Source organism: Teleopsis dalmanni, chromosome 2 (genome assembly GCF_002237135.1).
Source record: "Teleopsis dalmanni isolate 2A chromosome 2, ASM223713v2, whole genome shotgun sequence".
Taxonomy (NCBI): domain Eukaryota; kingdom Metazoa; phylum Arthropoda; class Insecta; order Diptera; family Diopsidae; genus Teleopsis; species Teleopsis dalmanni.
In genome coordinates, this window is record NC_051847.1 from 184,072,253 (window position 1) to 184,099,565 (window position 27,313).

The 27,313-nt window shown below is 27.6% G+C and overlaps 1 protein-coding gene across 1 annotated transcript; it reads left to right on the forward strand.

Annotated features, from left to right (window-relative positions):
- The first annotated feature begins 22,023 nt into the window (after positions 1-22,023).
- LOC119684254 (ATP-binding cassette sub-family G member 8-like) lies at positions 22,024-27,204 on the forward strand. The gene is made up of 10 exons (XM_038098260.1): positions 22,024-22,155; positions 23,878-24,009; positions 24,070-24,300; positions 24,356-24,480; positions 24,541-25,100; positions 25,167-25,554; positions 25,890-26,359; positions 26,420-26,540; positions 26,593-26,873; positions 26,942-27,204. Exons 1-10 carry the CDS (start codon positions 22,025-22,027, stop codon positions 27,173-27,175), a joined length of 2,673 nt encoding a protein of 890 aa, XP_037954188.1. The 5' UTR covers position 22,024; the 3' UTR covers positions 27,176-27,204.
- The last annotated feature ends 109 nt before the right edge of the window (positions 27,205-27,313 follow it).

The following is a 27,313-nucleotide window of genomic DNA, read 5'->3' on the forward strand; positions in this document are numbered from 1 at the left end:
AGAGCTAAAAAATGAAATGGAAATTAAAATATCTTTTGTTTTATTGTTTCTGAGCAGCAGCTGATATCTTTGTGACTCACATTTCAGCACAAATCTGGCACATGTTTGACGTGCAACTTTGAAATACCTGCATAATAAAAAGTGAAATAAAAACAATTAATTTATTAACTTTAGAATTTTATGGTGGCTTATAAATAAATTTTACTAGAAGTACAAATAATTTAATGAATAATTTTATACTTGAAAAGTAATTGATAGGTAATGCGTGCTTATTTTATTAACAAATAATGTACAAGCCATTTAAAACAAGCTTTCAAAAAATTGTTTAATAATTATTTATAAAATTGTTTATACTTAATTTAACTCACAGAAGAAGTATGAGTATATAAAAACATTTTTATTTAAATTTTTAATTTGTTGATTTGAGAATTTTATCATAATTACTTTATTTAATTCTTAATAGTTTTTCTCTTACTTTAATTTATTATTTTTGATAAATTCTCTCTGATAATTATTTTTTCTATTAGTTTTGTATTAAGTAGTTTTAGAATTTTAAATTTTATTATGTTGTGAATAAATAAATTAATTAAAATAATAATTTTTACCCTTCAAAATCAATAATTCTACAAGAATGAACATGATTTTATTTTATATCTATATGCCAGATTATAATTATTATATTGAAAAGTATGAGTATATAAAAATATTGTTATTTCAATTTTAATTTGTTAATTTTAGAATTTTATCATAATTACTTTATTTAATTCTTAATAGTTTTTTTCTTACTTTAATTTATTATTTTTGATAAATTCTCTCTGATAATTATTTTGCTATTAGTTTTGTATTAAATAGTTTTACAATTTTAAATTTTATTATGCTGTGAATAAATAAATTAATTAAAATAATAATTTTTACCCTACAAACTCAATAATTGTTCAGAAATGAAAATGATTTTATTTTATATCTATATGCCAGATTATAATTATTATATTGAAAAATTTAATATTATATATATTAAATACTTTAAGCATGTAGAACTTACAACAACGCATTTAAAAGGTGCTGCAGATATATTCACGAATGAACAAAGATATTCTACTTTATTTATATAATCTATTTTATATGAAACTTACTAAAAATTGTATAATATATTAGTTTACAGTTATTATTAAATATTTTATAAAGAGGTTTTTCGAACAGTAGTGAACTACCATAACAAAAATGTATTTTATATTATTTTAATTAATAGAATTTTGGCTGACCATACAGCTCTTTCGAGTATTGCCAAATACCCATTAATTGTGGATTTGTTATTCTTATATATAATTATTCGTAAATAATTTTTTGAGACTGCAAGTAGCAGGGATAGTGCCCTGCCAAAATTTGAAGCTTAAAGTCAGCGCTCTTTAACCAACTGACCCAAAACCGTACTTAACTTTTATGCTCCCACATTTTTTGGAATTTTGTTAGGCGCTATTAAAGTTTTTATTAACAAATTCATGAACCAGCAGTAGAATAATTGAATTATTTAATTTATTAATTTCATTTTTATTTTGAATTGTTAAATTTCAATACCATTCTGTTTGTAGAGGCATATTGAGAACGTAATACTGAGAAAGTCCATTAAGACCATTAAGTATTTTCGAAAGAAATAGATAGCATAATGTTAACTTTTAAATTAAATTAAATTTTGAACTATTATAAATTTAAAAAAAAAAGAATTTATATTATATTGAATTTTATCTCATATTAAATCATTTTACATTAATAAATGCCTAGCAGAATATTCAATGATAAACATGTTTTCTTTTTTACCCTTGACTGTTATGGTTTAATTCTTAAAATTGTTAACAAAGGAAAAACAGAAACAGAATCATAAAATATCTTTTACTTAAAAAATATTGGTTTAGTTTAATATATTACCATACATAACATGCCGTATTTAATTAGGGTAGTTAAACATTTTTGAATATTGTAAAAAGACTTTTAATAGTAATTAAGAAAAATATCCTGAGAGTCAAGATTTTCCGAGAAAAATAATTATCCTCAGAAAATAATATATAACCTTGCACTTTTTAAAATGAACGTTTTTTATATTTAATGTAATAAAAATATAGTTCACTAAAATATCTAATATTAACAATAATATGCATAAAAACTTTTCAACCCCTAATTTAGTTAAGATAGTTTTAAGAGAGAATAGTATTTAAGCAGCAGTATTTTCTAAATAAAATTAGTATCAACTGAATACTGAATTAAAAACCATATTCGCTTTTCATTAGTTTATTAACATTAAAAACGTCCAACATCGCAGAGCACAACACAACAACCACATTATATTAAATCTCGCATGATACAACAAAAGTATCGAATAGCATCGATTCAGTTTTGTAGGAATGTTATAGACCTATTAATGCTCAACTCTATGTTAATGTGAAAAATTTGATTCAAAATATAAACCATCGATTTTCAATTGTCCTCTATCCGAAATACCTAGAGGTGCCAAAAGCCTCCTGTTGAGTCTATTTATCAATAACAACAGAACTACGTAAGAACTTTTCAAAGACCCCAAATGAAGATACCACAAATGAAGGCAATTCCACCACCACCAACTAATATTAGTAAACCAACATACCCAACTGGAGCTGGTTTAAATGGTGTTCGAGTGCAGAAAAGACCAATACTAACAAAAAAAACCGTGACATCTATCACTCAAAAAGTTAATTCATATCGAACAAATGATGATACATCGCTGCCACCACCATCTATCAAAATGCCAATTTCTTCAACAAGTGCAGAACCTCCAGTAAAAAAGAAGAGAAAACGTGCAGGGAAACAATTCCAGAAGAGAAAAACATTTGCGATCTTGTATCAACAATTGAATACTCAAACAATTAAAGAAGATAGTCTGGTAATTCAGAAAAAAATAAGATATCTCAGAAACAATAGAGATATATATACTGATACAATGCTGCCATTGCTGCCACCACTAATGGAAACGTCAATTTCTTTATCAAGAAGAAATTCAGAACCTACAGTAAAAAAGAAGAAACAACAGGCAGGGAAGCAATTTCAGGTTGGCAATAAAGAGAAAAATAAAAGAGCTTAGAAACAATAAGGATATATGATTGAACAACCACTTTGTTCACCAAGTTCAGAACCTCCATAAAAAAAGAAATAACTGACAGGGAAGCAATTCCAGAGGAGTATTTGTTCTCCTGTATCAACAATTGAATATTCAAACAAATAAAGAAGATAGGCTGGTAATTAAGAAAAAGTAGATATGTATTTAAATAAAAAAATAAATAAAATTATTTACAAAAAGAAAATGGAAATTTTTAAAATGTACGTTACTCAAGTAATCGCAAACAGACTTACTAAAAGATCAAGATTCTACAAATTATCTAGAAGAACGACTTGTACGACTTGCTAAAGAAATAAAAAATAGAAATTTGGAGTATATATTAGAATAAACATGGAAGAGTCGACTCGCAGTAATCCTGACACTCATAATATTAGATATTATATTAGATATTATTACTAACAATAGAAAAATACTACAGCAATCTAAAATTACGATTAGAACAATTAAATTCCGAACAAACTAGTCGTCTATAGGAAAAATATAAGATTTATTGATGAGATAACAAGGTTACTAATAACGAAATAAATCAATCCATTACTTAAGTAAAGCCATCCAATATTCAAATGAATCAACCCAGCGTGCAAAGACAAATTAATTAAAATCAGTATCAACTGAAATTGATATGATATAGCTACGAAGTGATTATCATTAGTCATCGTCGCTCTGACTTCACCGTTTACTTTCGATTTAATTTATTTTAATTATTCGCAATTATTGCATCACCTGTTTATTTCTTATTGGTATTTACTTCTCAAAACAAATTAATCGCGGTTTACCGAAAAATTTATCACTTAACAATTATGCATTAATGTTTCAATAAAAATTTTATTTCTGTTATACTATTTCGATGATCAAAATTAAATATTTATTAATTTTAAATTATACGATTTGAATCTTTGAGTAGTACTAAAACCTGTGCATGATTTATTATACTTATGAGTTTGGTGTCAATCAATGATGAGTTTAAAAAATGTCGTCCTCGTTCACATTGTTATTGCCGGATGTACAATATATATAAATATATACATAAAAAAAATAAAAATTATTCAAACGTAAATTAAATATCAAAACGATTGTTTCGAAAGAACTTCATTATCCATCCATTTCCTAAGAGCACCTAAAAACTTAAAGATATAAATCTTTTGTACCTTCTTTAAACATAAGCCCCTACTAACTTACTTACTTTTTAACTCACCAAACGTTTCGATGCGTAAAACTAAAATATGATTTTAGTAAAGTTATTTACCAACGTTCTGGCACCTTATCTAATCCTTCAAAAAACCTCTTTTTAAAATATCTATATAACATTCAATATATAAAGCCACTAAACTTACATCGAGTTAACAATTTTTGTTTGATTTTAAATAATCCATATTTATTAATATACTCTATTGTTATCATATTGAGACACAAATAAAACTTATTTATTTTACAAACATTCGTAATAATTGATAAACTATAATTATTGTAGGATAAGATATAATAGGAAAACATAAATGTTTATTTAGATGTATTTAAATGTCTTCATCCCTTCCTTGAGGCGGATTACTTGTAGTATCTATTGTTATCAGATCTATTTTTATCAGATACATATTCATCACAAATTTTTCTGCCTTCATTAAATTTTTCTTTATCAATTATAACTGTTTCTGCACTAATAATTTATTATGGAAAAGCAGAGACAAACGACCTCTTTTAGAATTACCGCCTCTGTTCTACTTTATGAGATGTAACATAGTATCGACTGCATTCTTGCTTTGTGAATACATATTTTCGCTATTACTTTTTAGATACAAATGATATATACACATGATATATATGATAGATATGTATATATATATATAGATATATATATATATCCAATATAATCATGTTAGATTTGCCACTATATCTATGTTAAAGAGTTCATTCATTATTTAATACTTTCTCAATTTTTTTCTCATATTTGAAGTTCATTTATAAAAGTTAAGCAACAACTTTGAAAATGTTTACACAGACATTTTCTATAAAAATATTTTTCATATTACTTTTTATTTATTTTTAATGCTGTTAATAGCCTTAAAACTTTTTAGAAGTTTGAACAGATATTTTTGTGAAATTCTTTTTTTAAATTATTTTTTTTATTATTTTGAAATGAAATAAGTTAGTTAACAGTACTAACTATTTTTATTTAGCAATAAATTAGTTTAGTTCTTTATTTACAATATTTTTTATTTTTCTTTTTCGTCTATGCTAATAACTAAAGGTATTTTATTTTTTGGTGCTATTAACTGGAACTTTGTTATATACCATATTATGCTGCATACACTCAAGATGAGTTAAATTCTGACAGCAGGTTTGAGTAAAATATGAAAGTCTACTTCATAATTTATTTTTTAAATTGTGTTTCATTGAAACATAAAAATAACTACAATTACATTTTGTAATAAAGCTATTTTCAACATCTGACTTTTAGGTTTTTTTTACTGTGCTGTCTTCGATAGATTATAGCAGATTATAACAGATACTTTATGATGGTTTTCTTGTTAAAGCTTCCGACAAAATATTCAAACATAAATTTAAAGTAAGTTTTTGTTTTCTACACTAGCTAACACTAACTAAACTTGATTTATGAAAGAAGTAATAAATTACAAAAGAAAAATAACGATTTAAAACTAGAAAAATAAGTTATGAATGATGGAGCTATTCATCTCTTCAATAAATTCAATTTGATATTCTTTTAAAACTTAAATTATTTAATTGCATTAATTTTTAATTTCATGTACCGAAAACTTTTACTTTTTAAAAGGAATTGCTATTATAGAAATTAATTAGGTCAATGTACATAAACTTCAAAACAAAACTATTTAATAATATATTAATAATTTAATAAAAAAAAAACTAGAAATCTGTGTAAAAATAATAAAAAAAATTCTCAGGAAACCTGCTCAAATACAGATCAATTCAGATTAATAATTAATTCAACTCAACTAAGAAAAAACCCTATAAATAATTTTACACGCTGATCGTTGCGGCAGTGCTCAATAGGTCAATTAAAGTACACGAAGAAAAAGTCTATAAACATTAAATGACCAAACAATCATAATTTACCAAGCAACTTTCACGCAACAAAGCGATTTTAATTCATAAAAAGTTGAAAAATTAAGTTGAAAAAAAAATAAAAATCGAAAATCGGCTAAAATGAAATAGAATGAGCAATGTAAATATTAATTTAAACGCTTATAAAAGACCGGTTCCAATGTGAGAGATCCGAAGACATGAAGTAATGAATAAAATATTTTCAAAAGAATTCCAATTCACAGGTATTTGTTAAATAAAAATGTAAAATATTGAAATTGAATTCTTAAATATTCCGTCTCAATCTAGTAATAAAGAAATGAAAAAAATAAAACAAGAAATTAAGAACAAGAGACCCAACCCATCGGGATTTTTTATGCATCAGCAAAGCTAATTTGCACTAAAGCCGCATATATTATATTGGAAAAAAAATACTTAAATATTAAATAAAAAATATAATGAAATAAAATTAGTGGCTTTAAAATTGATCAGCAGTCAGTGGAATGTCGGTCAAACTTGTTACTTGTGAAATGACTAAGATTTACCTAACATACGGAATACTTAACATCAAAAACCAAGAAAAAGTTGAACTTTTTATTGCCAATGGCAAGTAACTCGACACCAACACCAGGCGTTTTAACTACAGGAAATAATTTGAAGAAAATAATTTGCATTTTTTTTTACTACAGCTTATTTAAGAGTTAAATAGCTAAGATTTTTTCTAATTTATTTCAATTTCTAAAATGAATTCATAATTTACAAAATAAAGATAAAAATGTTATTTTAAGAACATAATTCTGGGGAGTGCTCGGCACTGATGTACAAGCGAAAGAAACACCTTGGAAGGTATTTCATAGATCATAAGGATTCAAGACTAGGAACGATAGGCTCTACACTGACTTTCATTAAAGAAATCGGACTTAGAGAAACACTCTAATTCGACTAAGGGACACAATAGATCTATTAGATCACAGTGCACGATCCCTTTTTTTAATAATAATAGATATGTATTAGAATAGCACAAATAGCATAAGTTCAATTCACAAGTTATTGGTAAGTTATTTATGTACTTCAGTAAAATCCTTAAAAATTTCATGGTTTCGTTAGTGGTTAAGCAAGAGATACTTTTTTAAATTAATATTTTTAGAAAATAATTACTATCAATAAATATATATCTTAATAAATCTTCAGAATTATTAAAAAAATGCTACGGTATATAGCAACGGACTTCAAAAACATATATTTAACAGCGAAGAATCTTGAAATTGAACCGGTTTTTAAAACCAAAACCCTTAGATTTATAAAACGCTAGAACTATCTGCGACGCACAGTGTGCCAAAACAAAAATTAATCTATCAATATCTCTACTTATCATTATATCTAAAAACACATAATCTGTTGTTTCTTATGTCTTGTGATTTTCAAATACATACAGAATTAAATGGAATTAATTTTGCTTTTGGTATAAATTTATTTTTATGATTAGAGATTACTTTATAATTAGATTACCTTCTTCATTCTTTACCATTGTTTATTTTTATTTTGTTCATATGGGTCTTGTTAAAATATAGGTGGCGCTATAATAATATTACCCATACCGCTGGTAAGGCAGAAATCGGCACTCACGGTAGTTTCACTTAGATAAATTTATCCTTTCTATGCCTTTAAACGTTAAAAAGCTCACAGTTTCGTTCCGCTTCTTGCAGTATTAGAAAAATTATCCAGGCTTCTTCATTGTATAAATCGCATTATCTTTTAAAGTGAGCTCGTGTTTTCATCCACATTATCGAATGTACGATTTATTCTTCTGTATAAAAAACTAATTCTACAAAAACTTCTTTTAAAATTGCTAAAATTTTTCACATAGGTATATGTAGAATTCGAAGAACACACGTTTCTGAACTTATATTACCTCTATGTGAGGAACATGCGTATATAGACTTTGAAAAATCCAAAATAAACTTTTATTTTTATGAAATTTAATTTCACTTAAATTAACTACACATAAATATTTTATTTCATAATAACAATAATAATATATTAAAAATTAAAACGATTAATAAAATTATATCTCTCAAAAATCATTCATATACTTAAAAACTGTTCTCCATACTATACACTTAGTCCTATCAATAAAAATAAGTACATTAATATCATGATATGAGATCTTCTGTCAAAGTATCACTAATAATGTGGCAAATTTATACTCATATTTAAATAACTGTAATTTACATGTCCAATTTCGAGTCAAGCTCGGTTGCATATCTGCCAACGCTAAGCGTTTAATATCGCTAATAACTCCCTCTCAGTCAAAAACCTTTCTGAAACGAATTTATGAGTTTAAATTTTATAGTTATGCATTTTTTCTTTGTTTATTTTTTGTGAAAGAATGTTGCCCCATTTATGTGTGGACGGCAGTTGAATAAAAATTTCACTTTCTCATTGCATCTCGAGCGACGCAATGCCATCAGCAACTGCATATACGACTCCATCTATCAACTCCATGAACTGCATCAACAGTAACAGCAACAGCAACAAACAACGGCTTCAATAACGGCAACATACACGATAACAGCAGAAATAGCTGCAGCAGTGCTGAATTCAATTGAATTTCCCGCGCATTGGAATGTTGCTGTGACTGCTGTTGTTGTTATTGTTGCTGCTGCTGCTGTTAGTGCCACCAATGTTGCCGGTTGTCGTACCTGTTTTAATATTGCCAGCCAACAACAAGTGTTTTCAGCGCCAACCTGAAAATCTTCTACTAAGCGGCTCAAGTACTTGACTTAAAGGTAAAAGTAGGTTCAACATTGGGCTTTGTGTCAGTAGAGTTTGAATTCAATAATTTTTTTTTTTTTGGTTTTTAAAAAGTTCATATAAATATTATACAAACAAAAATTCATATAAGTAAAATTAAAAAAAAAAATATAAGAAAAATATTTTATTAAAAATTTTAATGATAATTTATATCGGTTAACGCATTAATTTCTTTTTTTTTTTATTTTATAAATGTGAGAACTAAATTTTTGATTAAATCTTAAAACGTTTTAATAATAAAAAAAATAAATAACAAAATGTATGTTGTTAATTTTTATAAGTAAAAGTTTTAAGATGCACGTAAATACAATATTACCGACAAAAAGATAAATTCGCTTTTAAAATCTAAGCGCGAAACTTTTTTATGGAATGCAGTATCAGATTAAAACAGGTATCCAATCATTTTTTTCGGCTTAAATTAGTTTTACTTAAATGAAGAAAAATTTAATTATTAGTAAATAAAATTATATTAAATAAATTCTGGTAAAAAAAGTCAGTTATAACGCAAAACTCCTTTTGAGAAGTGAATAACTTGTCAATTATAAGTACCCAATTATTTTTTTGGCTTAAATTAGTTTTACTTAAATGAAGAAATATTTAATTATAAGTAATTAAAATTATATTTAATAAATTTTTGCAAAAAAAAAACTTAACTATAGCGCAAAACTCCTTTTGAGAAGTGAATGACTTCCCAATTATAAGCCGTAAAATGTAAAGAAATACTAAAAAATAATTTATTCATAATTTAAAAGAAGTGATAAGTTTAACTAGCTAAAATTTATTATTATCTTTAAAGAATATATATATATATATAATGATTAAGTATAAAATGTTTAAATACGCACATAGTAAGAAACGAACTGCAAAATACATTAAAACTCTTTATATAATGAATTTAATATTAAACAAGAAGACTTTAAGATGTTAATATATTAAGAATATGTACACATCATACTTCACTCGAAATATTATTAAGAAGATTTCTGTATACTTATTAAAAAAATAATCTTGTGGTTAGTTCATAATATGTTATTGTTAACATGTTTTCTTAGACTTATGTGAATATAATCCCAAAGTTAGGAAACTAACTACAAAATTATTTTTTTAATAAATAAATAGAAATCTTCTTAATAATACTTCGCAAAAATTCTTTTGATCATAGATAATAATTTATTATTCATGTTACTTAAATAATATTAACTTGCAATCTTACTAAGCATGAAAAGTTTTATTAAAACTTCTGTTGGCATGCGAGTATATAATAAAAAAATTGAATAAAAACCACTTTATCTGCAATTAAAAATAAATATTCATTCTATTTTTCATTGAAAATCAAAAATTTGTATCTTCAAATATAATATATATTTAATTTTAGCATTGAAAGTTTATTAATTTTGTAATTCTTCAATATTATCTTAATTTTTTTAACTACTTATACTAATATCATCCACGCTGTAAATATGTTCTCAATTATTTTAACATCAATATTAGATTCAGCCACCAATAAAGCAATAATGCTTCAACGATCCATATTAGATTCTATCACCAATGAAGCAATAATGCTTCAACGATCCATATTAGATTCTTCCACCAATAAAGCAATAATGTTTCAACGATCCGTATTAGATTCTACCACCAATAAAACAATAGGGTTTCAACGATCTTTCTTTACTAAATCCTGTTAGAGCTTTACGACATGCAGTATATCACTTCAAATATTTTAATCGCGTTTCTTTACTGTTCTTCAACTGAACGCCAATTCACCGATCGTTCTGTGGGCTACAATATAGCGCCTGTCATTTTTCTTAACTACTTTGTTATGTCTAACCAATGCACTAAAGCGCTGCAAAATAGCAGTTTCACAAGGAATGTGATAAGCTTCATTAGTGGATGATGTGAAGCTCTTCAAATAAATTTGCAAGGAAGTTTTCCTACAGAAACACATATAACAAACGTACACACGTAATATATATGTTACTTAAAACCATATTGTAAATATAAATTCCATTTATTTTTTATAGATACTAGATAAAAGTATATATTCAAAATGAAATTCGGTATATGTAAATATATAATTTTTATTTGGGTATTTAAGCAAATATGTTAACCAATAAATATCATTATGTTATAACTTAACAATGATATTAATAGCTATTAATATATTGCCTCTAATAGTAATTAGTTGAAAAATTTGAAAATTATTATGCAAAAACAGCTAGTAAAAATTTGTTGCCAGCAATTTTACCACTATTTTATAATATTTATTACCTATGCTGGTTTTCATATAAACTTTATATGTATAAATGTGCAAAATAGTAGTAAAATTATCTGAGACCATGCATAATTACAATTGATGATTAAATGTTAAAAGCATTTTACTCAAGCCATAATAATCTACTGAACATAATTTTTAAATTATGATAAAAAAATAATTTTTCAATTATATATCATTTTGAATTATTGCTATAAATTAAGTATTTTATGCAAGATTTGACAGAAATTGAAACATCAAACAAGCTTAGCAACAGTTAAGTGACACCAAAAATGCGGTACTCACACCAATAATTGTCCAAAACGAGTTCAATTAATGTTTCGGCTTTATTAATTAGCTTCTGCAGTTACTGCATTTACTGAACTTGCAGCAGTTAGATTCGCTAAGGCCTTAGTAGTTTGAAACGCCCGTGCACGTAAACTTCAAAACAAAACGTCTTGCACTTGATACCAATTAAAGGCTTACAAAAATTGCAATATATAAAAAATAAAAAATATTTAGTTAAAAAAAACGAAAATAATATGACTGACTAACAACAAACAATCAAAATAACTGCAGATTTGCTTCAATGCAACTGTTGCAACGGTGTTTTCCACAAACGGGTTACTGCATCATCGTCTTTGTCGTGCTGCATGCTTACTGTATGCAGCAAATGTTGAGAGTGGCACTTAACGTTACTCTACGAATGTTGTCAACTGGAAAAACAAACCCAAGAAAAAATTTCTGATTTATAAATAAAAACAAGAGAATGTTTAGATGCAAAGCCGTAAAAGAAACGGTCAAGAGACTGGTTAAGTTGCATTTCATCGCATTTCCAGCCCATATGACAAATGTAATTATGGCTTAGAGTAGTGCAACAGTCATGCGTAACTTTGCTTAACTTAACTAATGATTAGAAATAGTTAATTAATAATTATTTCGTTGATACAATTGATTATTATTTATGGTTATTCCATTTGAATTGGTACTTGAAATCTCTTGAAACGGTTTCCATATGTCATTCTTATATAAATTAAGCTCTCTCTTCTACGGTGAAAACTGCAAAAATATTTATTCTGCAATTTAATCATGCATAAAGTGAAGAAAGTCATGAAATTATACAATAAAATGCACAAAGTAAAGATAATAATGAAATTATAGAATACAAAGGAATAAAACGCATATTTTTATATTTCACATATAATAAATGCACTTTTCATAGAAAGTATGGCATAAATTTGTAAGAATTTTCATTTGCTACGAATAACACCTTATTATCATAAATACATTAATGATAATGATGTATAAATAAATTTTTATAAAGAGGTTTCGAAAGGTAGTGAACTACAACAACAAAAATTCATTTTATATTATTCTAATTAATTGAATTTTTGGCTTACCATACAACTGTTTCGAATATTGCCAAATACCCATCATTAGTAATCTTGGAAATTATTCTTGTATTTAATTATTCGTAAATAATTTTTTGAGACTGCAAGTACCAAGGATTGAACTCGTGCCCTGCCAAATTTGAGGCTCGAAGTCAGTGTTCATTAGGCAACTGGCTCAAAACCGTACTTGAATTTTATGTTCGCACTTTTTTCTGGAGTTTTGTTACTTTGCTGTAAAAGTTTTTATTAACAATTTCACTTGCTGTGTTTACATTAGAACGAAATCATAAACCAGCTGTAGAATAATTGAATTAATTAATTAATTTTATTTTTATTTTTTATTATTCTTATTATTATTATATATTTTAATATAATTAATTAATTAATTTTTATTTATTTTATTTTTATTTTTATTTTTTATTATTCTTATTATTATTATATTATTTTATATTATTCTCTCTTATGTATAGAACCTAATCTAAGAACGAAATATGAAGAAAGTCATGCTAATGTTACTCAAAAAAAAATATAATAGAAATTTTCCAAATACGTCTATCCAAAATAGTCTATATAATAGAAAATAATTTTAATAATACAATAAATAATATTTCTATTAACTTATCAGTTAGCTCGTTTCATAATTGATATGCATCCATTTTAATTACAAAAATATTAATATTACCAAATTTCAACATATCAAAAAAAAAATAATTAAAGACAATCGAACAAGTGGTATATAGTAGAAATTAAAGATTTTTTAATAATTTGATTAAGATATCTTCCGATGCATCAAGAAAAATTATTACAATACATATATTAATCGCTTTCCTAAATAAATCAAAAGTAGTAAGACGCATTGTTTTACTTGAACAGGGAAGTTCTGCCTTTTAGCGTTGTCTTTTAACTTTTGCTGATCTGTGATATCACAACGAGCCATTATTTGAGCTCGAGTGGATTTTAATGTACAAATCCATTAGGTTCGTATCGAACCTAATAATCATTTTGTTACTGAAGACACATAAAAGACTTATCCATAAAAAATCAAACAAATTCTGACAACCCTTAAAAAGAGTTTAGCTCGAGGATATAATAACATCAACAATCAATGCGTCGAAAACTTTTCCTACACTTCATTATAATGTATTACAGGAATAATGCAAAGCTTCGACTAAGCATTTTTCTGAATATGTATGTGAAGTTACCTCCAATCATAATGCTGAATCCAAATAAAAACCTATCATTGTATAAAACTGGCATGCTACTGATATCTACTTATATCTTTCAAAGTAATAGACATATTTAATATCAACAAAATTATTCCAGAGGAAGAATATGGATTTATGGAAGAGCACTTTAAGGTGCTGCAGTTGGTTAGAGTTACCCAAGAAATATATTCCATTTTAACTAAAAGCAAAGCCACTGGCATAGTAACTGTCATCACCCCTAAGGCATTTGAAATGCTCTAATATGGTTGTGTGTTTATCAAAAAGAGGAATTTGCAAATTATTTCTCATTTGGATTTCCAGCACAATAAAGAGTTTCGCATAAGAATCGAAAACTATATATCAACAACTCCAATATCACCAACGCTATACAATATCTACATTACTGGCATACCAAAAATGGAACCAACAATGCGCTCATTACATATAAATGACCAATGAAACCTTACTCAGTTACAAACGGAAACAATATTAATCATCTTACCATAGTACTTACACTTCACGTAGAATATACATATTAAAAGTGAGAACATTTTCCTAGCAAAACCTATCGTCTTCTACATATATATGAAGTAAATATGAAAAACCTACAATTGTATATGTTTACAAACAAACCCATCTCTTTTGTATTGGTATTGCATTGGTACCAAAGCGAAACTTAATAAAATTTTATCATTCCAAAACCAAGTATTAAGGGAATTAGTTAAAGCTCTATAATACATCAAATATAAGAACAAGCATAGGATTGTTGTGCCTACGTTCCTACGGATTCGCACGGTTCAAAAATGTATTAATACTAAAGGGAGAAAACTTTTTAATAAAAGAAATAAGCACTGAAACTTATGACGACTAAGTACCATGTGACACTCTTATGATATCAAAAAAATCATAAGGATTATGTTTTAACATCCATATACTTATTAAAAATACGTAAACCATTATACAATTTTACAGCATATAACATCGCAATACATCTTAAGTAAGGCATACAAAGGTGTCCACCCAAAGGAAAACGTAAGGACACTAAAGAATACTAACCATAAAAACTTATTTAACATAATTGTACATCGAATAAAAAAAAACACTAATTAAGTAATTAAATTAACTAAATGGTCAAAAAATTAACAGTAGTGTTAATATTAATTAGGTTCCTAGTTCATAAGTGACTATATAGAAATACTACAAAATATAAAAATTTCTCCATTTTACTTTTGAACCAAAAATAAATGACAATCATAAAATTTTCTTATCTATATACATTGTAATAAAAAATAAAATTAATAAATAAAATAATAACAAAATAAAATTAAATTAAAAAGTTTTTATATAACTATTTAGTGCCGATATTTATTTTTATTATATATTTTATTAGTTTTAAAAGAAGATTAATGGTGCAAAAAAATTAAATTATTCGTTTGAATAATTAATTCCTTATTTTCTTTTAATTTCTTTGTTTTAAATGTAATTGTAATTAATTTTTATTTTAGTAAAAAATACTATTGCATTATACATTTGTATTATCTATGTTAGTTTAAAGATGAACTCTTCAGATATTTAAAGACGAGTGCGAGTAGCACATGTGTTATATATAAATAAATTTCTCTTACAATTATTATAATCTGTTAGAATACAATAGTGCAATAAAAACATACGTGACAGATTTGATTTTAATTTAAATTTCATTTGATAGCAAAAAAAGAAGACTCTCATTGACCTAATATTTTAATTACATATATAAAGATGTTAAATGTTAGTTCATATTTGACATTAATATCATATAATGTGTATCTAAAACTTGCACACTTTTTATTTAAATGAAAGTTAAATATCTAAATAAAAACAAAAAAAACCTGTTAAATTGTATCTCAACCAAATTTTTTATTTTGCCCAATGTATTCTAGGAATATATTAAATTAAAATTAAATAAATATATATTTAAAATAATTTGCATTTGAAATGATATTGTATAGAAAACGAAACGAAAATATAAAAAAAAAATATTAAAAAAAAGTATTTCTTAAAAAAAGAAACGATTAAAAAATCTTTAAGTTTTCTTAGTAAAAAAGTCTTTCGTACTTAGGTATTTTTAGACTTTTACGTACTAATCACTCATTCAGACTAATTATACATAATTTATAAATAAATATTTAGCTAATATTTGAGATTTTATTTTAGACGTATCTTTGTATTTACTGGTTTCGCAAGCAAAAAACTCAATATTTGTAATTTTGTAATACTTTTGGAATTCTCCTCATTTCCGCATATTTTTTTACTAATATTTTTTAATTATTATTTATAATTCATGTTAATTGAAGGCTGTCATACCTTTCCCCCATATTTGGTATTTATGCAATGTTTAGCATAAAATGTACTAAAACGAAATTTATGCAAAATACTTGAAGTACTTCAACAAAAATATGCGTACACTTTTCTTTAATTTAGCATTAATGCTTTACCGCGAGTATCATGAACTTTACTTTCTCCCTCGTAAAATAGTTAACATAAAAATTTAACTGTTATTACATTTTTTAACGTTTATCTGTGCAGTATAATTTAATTTTTTTGCGATGTTATTATAATTTTAAGTACTTTGTATTTGTAAAAGCAAACTATTTAACAAATAAGTTAATTTTTATTTATTTATTTTTGTTTTTTTTTTTGAATATAAGAACAACCTACAAGCAATGGACTTGAGATAACGAATTTTATATATGAAATAACTAAAATAATATTATTTTTTCTGTATTATATTAAGTGCATCTATAATTATAATATTTGTAAAAAAAATTAAATGTAACACTAATATAAGTCTTAAATTATGTGTGCCTGTATATAGATTAAAACTGTAAAATTATTTTTTTTCCCAGTTCGGGTAGTTCCATTTTAGAATAGGATAGATTCAGAAGGCAAATGCTAACAGTTGTCATCACTTTCACTCAGAGGCATATATTGCCCATAATGATGCCTACAAAAATTTTGCCAGAAGAGGCAAGTTGCTAACCTTTCTTATCTTCTATCTTTGTTAAACCATTTGGTTTTCCAGATGAAGTTGAGGAGATCTGATAAGTTTGTTTTCGTTATCTCTTTCAAGCCAGTGAAAAGCGATGCTCAAAACATTGAAATCGGCTTGTCTGCAGTCCTGGACAGAGACGCAGGAAGTGATTGATAGATTCTACCTCCTCTTCATCTCTTCAACTCCTGCATAATCCCCTTGTTGGAACTCGCCACCATTGGAGCACAGTGCTCCGTTAGTGCATTGAATAAATAATTTGATGAAATTAATTATTATAAAATAATGAAAATTATTTATATCAGCATGGAATTGTTCTTATTCGAAGTTCCTTGTCTATTTCAAATGTTGGTTAGTATATTTTTTATTTTTGATTTGTATACAACCTCTCAAAAAAACATAAACTTGTATTTTTATTAAATTACAGTCATAAATTATTAAGCCATCATATATCTCATCTCCTCGAATCGCCACCTTTTTTCAATATCACTTTCAATGATAATTTCAAGTAGACCGCAGATTTTTAATTGCCTTAAAATGTGCCTCATTCTGTAGTTTATACTGTTTCACTACATCAAGTTCCGGCGTTTCTTTGTGATATTACACACAGACGCTTATGTAGCTTCAAATCAAAGGACCTTTTGAGGCGTTTCAATCAGCTATGAGATGAGTAGCTCAGATCTTCATGCTCACTTTAGATAAATAGTATTACTTGTAATATTAATTAAGAAACCTCTTGTTAGTCAATATGACTAGTTATTGTTAATTTAAACTCTACACTAACAAAAAACAAAAAACAAAAACAAAAATTACATCAAGGCAATCTTTCTTGATCTTTCTTGAGCTGATAATCTAGATAAGTTTATTCGTCCATCCTTTTGCAGTCAAACTTTTCGTTGTTAATCTCACGTCACTTATATGTTTTTTGCCTATTACTAAATACTGTGCTTTATTGCAATTCAACCTCAAGCATTATTCTCTATATATGTACATTTCCTTATAACAGCATTTAATAATTCTCAAGATATTAATATGTTTCCATTAATAATAATATTAATAACAAAATTTATATAATTTAATATATATAATTTATAATATATTTTAATATATAATTTCACTTTAATAAGGACGATATTCGCCTATATTTAAAAGCGTTAACATTAACATTAATAAGCAATAATAGCAATCAGTAGATTGCACTTTTAATTATATATTTGTTAAGAATGTATATAAATGTATATATATATATATACTCATTCAATTATTTAATGTAAATTATGTAATACAAAAATGCATAATGATAAAATCATTCAATAAAAATGATGTAAAGAAAAACGTCACACATTAATTTATGAAACACTTAAGATAATTACACAATTAAATCTGTAAATTTTTTTAAATTAACGTAAACTTAATGGAGAGTTAAAGTTAAAGAAAATTTTTTCAAACAGAAATTAAAATCGAAATTAAAATCGAAACAAAAAGAAAAAATATCAACGGAAACTCATACGCCTCGTTGCACCAACGCATTGCCGTTAATAGGCAACGAAGTCAATGCAGCATCTTTTGTCTTTAAAAATTCAGTGGCTGCTGTTGATTTTTTTTTGTATTTTTTTTTTGTGTATTTATTTTATTTGTGGCAGTCGTTGAAGTTGGCGTGATAATTACACAATTGTTAATTCAAAACAAAAACTTGAAAGTTAGATACTTTTTGCTAAACTCTAAGTTGCTTTATTACTGCATTTTGTATTTCAATAGCTGCACTTTTTCACTTTAAACGCATTTGCATGCAACATACAAACGCATTTGCTGAAGCAAACTGCAATTAAAAATGCAGCTGTATCTTCCATGACGTTTACACTTCTTTGTTCTAACAAATTTTTATGAAGTTTTTGAAAACTAACTGAGTTTTCATGTATTTTGCATTGTTTTGATTTTCATTGTTATTTAAATTAAGTAACTTAATTTCCGTTAACAAAAATTACAATCATTAATTAAAATTTAAGCTTTCAAAATAATTAATTATTTTTATATTTCATGATAAGAAGGCATGTACTATTTAAAACACACAAACTCTGATATTACAGAAATCACAAAATAAATCATATACATTCAGGAGTAGATTAAGGCAAATTTATTTAACATTGGCTCTATATCTATCTGTTCTTATGTTTATCTCTTATCGAATTACAAACAATGTCTGAAAGCTCTATAAATATTTGTGAAAGCAGGCAGCTGGAAATAGGTGTAATTGATTGTGTATATTATGTGAAGCCTATATGATCACATAATGGGCAGATCTTCAGGAATCAACATTATGGGAAGACATGTCCTCTAACCATAAAAAAGGAATTCATTTTGCATGTTGGTAACTCTATTGGCAGTTGTTGGCAATTCTCTATGGACCCACCTTATCATAAGAGCATGAAAAAAGTAAAGAAAAGATATGGCTCTCTTTGTAAGGCATGCACATTAACTTACTTAACAAAAAATAAAAAATATACCTTTACGAAATTTCTATTGCGATGGCCTATCAATGCGATTCAGAAACAAGCGATTTTCAAACCTAATCGTTTGAAAATCTCAAGAAATTTCTGTACATACAAGCGATTGGAATTGGATGTAATTAGTTGACTTTACCAATCACATGAAATCAACCAAATAACGTGAATTCTAAAGGATCTACATGAAAAGATCGCATAATCTGAAATGCCATCATTCCCCTATATATAAAAGTCGTCATAAGAACATGAAAGAAATAAGCAAAAGTTATGACTGACTTTGCAAGGCAACGAAAACTATTCGATAAAAAACGGCAACGGAAACATATTCCTTTACAAAACTATATAGAGAGACCGACAGTCTCTCTATATAGTTCAGCGACGTGGACAATAAAAAACATTATGAAAGCTTCGGAACAGAAAATATTGAAAAATCATCTTCCTGTAGAAAATAATGGTAGATAAAGTTATAATAATGAATATGCTTTGGATTAGAGTTAAAAGGTCTTATGCTTAGCAGCGCTGTAAAATTACGAAAATTGGAAAACGAATAACCTATGAATAACTAAAAAAAGTCCTGCTAAAGAGTTTATACGTGTGAATCGATATGAAAACAAAAATAATTTAAAGTCCAAACACTATAACCTGAAAGCATTGAAATACCACAAATGGGCTTTATTACAGACTAGCGGATAACTAATATATGTTTTAATGTACTCGTAAATCAAGACTTTATATCAAATAATGACAATAATATTTTTAAGAAGTAAAGGCATAACAAAAAATTTTATATACATTTATATATTATCATAGATTGTCCACTCTGCTTAGAAGCAGGCGAGACTTCCAAACTACCCAGCCTTGATGTGGGCCAGAATGAGATCACTGGAACGAAAACAACTTTCCTCTTCTGACATTAGAAGGTCCTTAACGGCCGACATTCTGGCTTTTATTTTTCGTTATCCGAAACGATAAGCCTGGTTTTTTTATATTTATTTAAAATTTGTAACAGACCTAATTAAATGTCCGATGCTGTTCTTGACGCTATCGGTGTAACTATTGGAAATTTTGTCAGTACGACTTATTTGTTATTAAAACATCTATATGGTTAGGGTCTGTTGCAGTACAAAAGATCAATCATGGCCACAGCGTTGGAAACTAGTACCCCGTTTACTCCTATATATTAAATTGATAAAAATTTTTAACAGAAGTTGAATCGATACGAATCGCGTAACACATATGTAAAGGCATTGATATCTTTAAAAAACATAAAAACATTTGATCAAGAGTGTAAATAGTATTTCATATGTATATTTATTTATAGTACTAATGTACTTATAATAAATTTAAAGTTGGAATGCAATTTTTTTTAAATATTTTTATTTTATTTCTATATATTTTTTATTTATTTTATCTTTTTTTTTTGTGAAGTATATTTTGATATGTCTGTCTTAAGTAAGCTCAAATAAGATCATCACCTGTTATTTTACTTTTTCATAAATAAAAAACAATGTCGAAAAGAAATTAAAAATCTAATAAAAAATAATTTTATAATCGTACTGAAATGAATAATTACGATGATATAATTATGAACTTTGCTGACTACTATTTTTATTTTAACTATAAATGAAACTTTATACTAACGAGAAAATTACTCTGAGTACACCTTGACCTTAGGAAGTTATACTCGTATTATGTGGAAATTTTTATGAATGGTAAAGCAAAAATATGCAAACTCCGCTCTAATTTGGCACAAATATTTAAGACATAAAAAGTCAAAAATACTTTTAGATGAAAAATTGAATAAATTCTATTAAAATTATACAAAAGCACTAAGAGTATAGATATATAAGCAATATATAAGAATATGTTATTTTTTGTATTATGTTTACTACAACTGGCAAATTGTATTGTTTCTTGACCCAGATAATTTTTTTTATTCAACAACTAACAATACTTTTTGCCCCGACGTTACACAGAAACAGACTTTAGAGGTCTAAAAGTAAAATTTATAACAAAGGTTATATTTTTCGTATTTTTGCTATATATTTTATTATTATTTTTAAAATTTTATAAAATCGCTAACGATGTGTCAAAGAATATTATCTTCATTTAAATATTAATATTTTTATTTGTTTAAATTGAAGTAATCATTTTGTCTTGATCATTTGTCATTTTAAATTACTCAACGAAGAGTTCTTTCAAGCTGTCATGGCCGTTTATAGCCCTACGTTGGCAGTTTTGAAATCTTTCCATAGTTAACAGCTTGATTAACTGTTAAAAGAAAAACAAATTTATACCTTAAAGCCATTATCTTTATTCGTCTGGCAAATTCCTTCTTCTTCTCATAATGCAATCATTTGCATTTTTATAAAATTTTCTTTTCCCATAGCGAATCTTTTGTTTCAGTTCTTTATTTTTCTATTTCTTTTTTTCTTTTGTTGTTGTTGTTTTTTTCTTTATAAATTATGACTTGGACCGTAGTTTTCATCATGTTGACAATCTTTTTTCTTTACTGACTTATACAAACCCGTAATTACAGAGTTTTTTAACGTTTATTTTTATAGAAAAATATTAATTTAATTATTTTTCTCATCATTTTCTTTTTTATTCGTTTTTTTAATTTTAGATTATGGAATTAAGTAATTTTACAACATCGAAAAAAATGTCACGCGAAGAGCGTCGATATTCGGTTCCGCATGGACCGAACACACCATTGCCACCTGCTGCTTCAGAGGACTTACATGCGTGGTCAATATACAGGTAATTTATTTTAACTTTCATATCTCTTTTCAATATTTTAACTAACACATTTAACTATAATATTTTTATGCATTCAAATAATATCTATTGTATAATGTCTATTCACTAACCCGACTGTTGCCTGATTTAAGAGGAAGATTATATAGAGATATTGCTTAATGTGTTGGTAATCAAGTCCCTTGTTCTTCTTCTTCATTCCATTGTGTTCGCAGGGGAACATTGGGCCATAATATCTATTTAGTAACCCGACTGTTCTCTGACTTAAGAGAATGATTATATAGAGATATTGCTTGGTGTATTGGCAATCAAATCTCTTCTTCTTCTTCATTCCATTGTGTTCCCAGGGGAACATTTGGCCATAATATCTATTTACTAACCCGAATCTTCTCTGACTTAAGAGAAGGATTATATAGAGATATTGCTTGATGTATTGGTAATCAAGTACTTGCCGATAAACTACATTGTTGAACAGATAAAACTTGTTGCAGTAATAATAATAATAACAACGTCACATTGCGTTATTCTCTGGAAGCCTTGATCTGTGATTGATTGTGGTTGATTTTAGTAGCATCAGAACTTCTGTTATATACGTATATTAATTGGGACCAACAAAATGCGACGCATTTTGGGACAGAAGAAAGATGGAGCGCTAGATTCAAAAGTGTTTCTATTAGCTTAATTGATAAAAACCGTTCTGGCCAGTCGAATAGTTTTTCAATAAAAACTATATCAAGGGATATTGAACAATCAATGATTAAAAATCTGTGGGCTCGCGGAACTTGTTGGCATTTTACTATACCGCCCTTGAAAAATATAAGATAAAGGTTAAGTGATGAGAAAGATATCCGTGCCTTAGATACAACATTTACTAAACAATTTTATTAATGTGACTTATTGAAGTGTTACTTTTTAGTTAATTAATTAATAGTAATTATTTATTGATAATTGAATTGTTTCAGTGTTCAGTAATAGTAATAGGTTTATATTTGTATAGTACTGGTACTTCTCCTACGAAGATTACCAACCTATATTTTATAAATTTGAATATATTATGAATTAAATATCTGAATATAAGAGCATCTATTTTATTTTTTTTTGATCATATATTTGATATTATTATGTTTGTTTGATTATCAAACGACAACGCTTTGTCACCATATTTGTATTTACTCATATCAATTGAGGCGCAGCTATTCTTCAGCTATATTAAAAATTATACAAGCAGTTAAAATTCTAATTGCAAACCAAAATAGTTAACAATAAAAATAAAACAAAAACTTAAATTCATTTCCGTTCTGAAGCTTTTTGGCCTTGTCAATCATTTAATGGTATTACCAATAAATTTTTTCATTGAGGAATACGTTTTACCTCAGTAGAAATTGAAAATTTGACTTTGCGGTTGATTAACTTAATCAACTTCACCGTCAACATAATCATCAAAAGCCTGCAACTAACTTGTTAGAGAATCAATGTAACCACACCTTTTTTGAATGCACTTCCGGATGTGCCTAGGCCAATCAACCACTTGACCGTTGCAATTGTCATAAGAGTTAATAAAAAATTATACAACTGACATGTACCATTAAAAAATACAATAAATATTTATTAATTTAAGCATTTTATTTTTCTTTTCCCTCCTTCAATGCCTAAATATTGAAACCACCGCGCCTAAAACTCAATATCAAAACATCTTCATTGTCAAAACCCACTGAAACAAAATAGACAAAATTTGAACTCAGACTTTACTGACTCAGCATTGGGTTCATCAGACAAATCACCGCTGCCATATGGAAATTTCCAATTACGCGATACAACAGTGCAATCAATATTAAATCACCCACGTTATGGGCCAAAGTAAGTAAAAAATAATCATCATTATCATCATACAAATTAATGATTTATAACTTACTATAGATCACCATTGGGGTCTAATATGTATACATATTTAAAATTTGGCCTGCCACGTGTTTTTCCGCCAAATGCAGGTTCACAGCGTTCACATCGTGCAGGTCCAGGACCAGGTAATGCGCGTGGACGTATAAATCGTGGTTTTCGTGATAGTTCAGGTGGTCCAGCAGCAGGTTCCTCTGGTTATGACAGCAGTGACAACGAAACAACACGCAGTCGTGTGCCTCCCAATTTAAGGTATATCAAACATAATATCTATATTTTCTGTCTTCATTTTAAACTTTTCCATAAGAAAATATCGCAGCGAATCTGATTTTCGTAACATTGGTGGCATGCCAAGTTCACGACCTGACTCTCGAGCACAAGGTGTACCGATTGCTGCTTTAAGACAAGCAAATAGTCGTGCTAGCATAGCAGGTAACATTAGTATTGGGCATATAATATATTATAAATTGTTTTGATAAACTTTCTATTTAGTGGGCACACATGCCAATAATCATCACTACATACCTAACGGCAAACACTATGGCCATCGTTCACACAGCGAAGCGGATTTACTTTCCGGTGGCAATGATGGTATTAGCTATGATTATGGTGAATCACGAATTTATGGTACACGTCATCGTACTTCAGATCATCCGAATGGTGGACATCATTCGAATTACGGTATAACGACTAGAAAACAATCTAGCATAGGTTTAGTCTATCCCAATATACAAGTTCATTGTTTGGATGTCAATCCATGTTTGCGTGGCGTTTCGCTACAGGCAAAAGCAGGCGATTTGTTTGCTATTATGGCAACATCACAACGTGAAGGCACTGCACTTACAGAATGTTTGGCAGGTCTACGAGAACGCATGGGTGGTGAAATACTTATCAATGGTCAACAAATTAATAAGCGTGGTCTTCGAGAATTATGCAGTTATGTACCGGCTTTAAATGTATCTTCATTAGATCCCCGTATGAGCGTGCAGTGTACTCTTAACTTTCATTGTGCTCTAAGAGGTCCTTTAAATCGTAATGATTTGGAAGAAAGGGTATGTCCTGAAATAAAACATAGAAATGCTAGTGTAAAGAGTTCTAAATTTTGTCATTATTTTTAGATGGATGTTCTTATTGAAGACTTAGGTCTTACTACAGTACGTGCATCAAATGTTTCCTCTCTAACGCATTCTGAGAAGCAACGTTTAAGTGTGGCTTGTCAGTTATTAGCACAGTCATCGATCCTAATACTAGATCAAGTTACTAGTAATATGGACATTTTTGATACATTTTTCTTAGTGGAATACTTACGGCAATGGTGCAATGGTGGACGTATTGTTATAATGACATTACAACCACCTACATTTGAAATACTTTCTATGTGCTCGGGTGTATTATTGCTGTCTGGCGGAAGAACAGTTTTCTCGGGTAGTCGATCGGATTTGCCAAGACATATGGGCGAATTAGGATATCCTTGCCCACCATTCAAAAACCCGGCTGATTATTATTGTAAGAAAAATATATATTTTATTTTATTTTACGAAAAAAAATTTAAATAAAATAATTCTGAAAGTAGTTATTAGTAAAATACGCATCTATTTTATATGTATTCCGGATTCTAAACACATAAATAAAATAGTGTTAAGAAGTTAAATAAAAAGTAGAGAGATGAAATGTTAGGCTAGTTCTACGAACTTCCGAACTTTAGAACACAAATGACTTTTTATATTATTATATACGCTTATATATAATTTTTTTTTGAACTGATCCGCTATTTGTAATTTATTTTTTGTTTATATTTTTAATTTTTTTTATTTTTTATATATCATATATACTATAAATAGTGGATCTAGTAACATTAGATGACTTATCGGCTGCTGCCATGCTGGAGTCATCAGCTCGAATAGAAACACTCGCAAACAATTGGGATCAAATAAATTCAGAACCTCCTCTAGCAGCTCCACCAGCATCTTTAACAAATTTCACCAGAAAAGCTGGTGTACTAGGCCAAACTAAAGCACTTATCAAACGATTCACATCATATAAACAACCGGGCTCATTATTAACATGGATAAGTAAACTAATAGCAGCAGCGCTATTATCGCTTTGTATTGGTTGCATATTTTGGGATGTACCAGCTTCAGATCCACAACTAACCTATAACGATCGCCTTGGTTATCATCACTGTGTCATAGCTTTGGCTTATTGGCCATTAGTCATGCTAACAATACGCGTAGCACAAGAGGATCGAAAACATGCAGAACGAGATATACGATTGGGATTATACTCGAGAACTCTTTACATAATAGTACAGGTAATGCATAAGTTCAAATTTTTAGTATAAAAAACTTAATTAAAAATAATAAATTCATAGAGTATTCTGGGACTTTTCCCAAGCTTATGCATTTGGTTGGCTTATTTACTGCCAGCACACAGTATGGCAGGTCTTTACACTTATTCAAAGACTAGTGATACAGGCATATATCTATATATGGGTAAGTTCAAAATATATTTAAATAAAAATTTATTCCAAATTATCTTTCTCAGGTTACATGTTGCTATTTCTAACATTAATACAAACACTTGCCCTCTTCTGTGCACACTTAATGCCCACCAAAACGTCAGCTATAGTGTTCAATGCTCTAATCACGCTGGGACTAACAGCTGTCGGTGGCTATTCAGTGCATCCCCGTAATCTTTCAAAACTATGGTCTTGGTCACAACTTATATCACCAGAGAAATGGTTACTACCTGTGTTGGTACAAGATGAGTACAGCTATGATACTCTATCGAATTCTGGAAATTTGCAGCTTTGTCGCAATAAACAAGTAAATAATTTGGAAGAAATTACAAATAACTACAGTCCATCATTATATATTCTTTTTATTATTTTTAGGTACAACATCAAGAGATTATCGTGCAGCAGACATGCCCGCCACCTGACGGTGCAGCAGTTCTAACAGATTTCCTGTTACTACCTAATCAACACATTTTAGATCCAACACCCACATATGATCAGACAACGACATTGGCTTTAGTACTGGGTTCGGTTATACTCTTTGTGGCAACTTTCTTGGTTTTCGTGTGCAATTGTAGCAGAACATTTCGAAAGAAACAGAAACGCATTTAAAGCATTTAAATTCATTTATGGATAGTTAGTTAAACAAATACTTATTAAATATTTTATATTGTTTTTTATTTAGAAAAAGAATATTATAAAAATATTTAAAAGTAAATATTTTTACATAGTAAATAAGTTGGCAAGATG

What these genes read in the sequence shown, in the direction of transcription:
- LOC119684254 (XM_038098260.1), top strand. Translation starts at nt 22,025, where the DNA reads ATGGAATTAAGTAATTTTACAACATCGAAAAAAATGTCACGCGAAGAG. An exon ending in AAACCCGGCTGATTATTATT is followed by an intron (nt 25,555 to 25,889) that starts GTAAGAAAAATA and finishes TACTATAAATAG; the next exon opens with TGGATCTAGTAACATTAGAT. An exon ending in AGGCATATATCTATATATGG is followed by an intron (nt 26,541 to 26,592) that starts GTAAGTTCAAAA and finishes TATCTTTCTCAG; the next exon opens with GTTACATGTTGCTATTTCTA.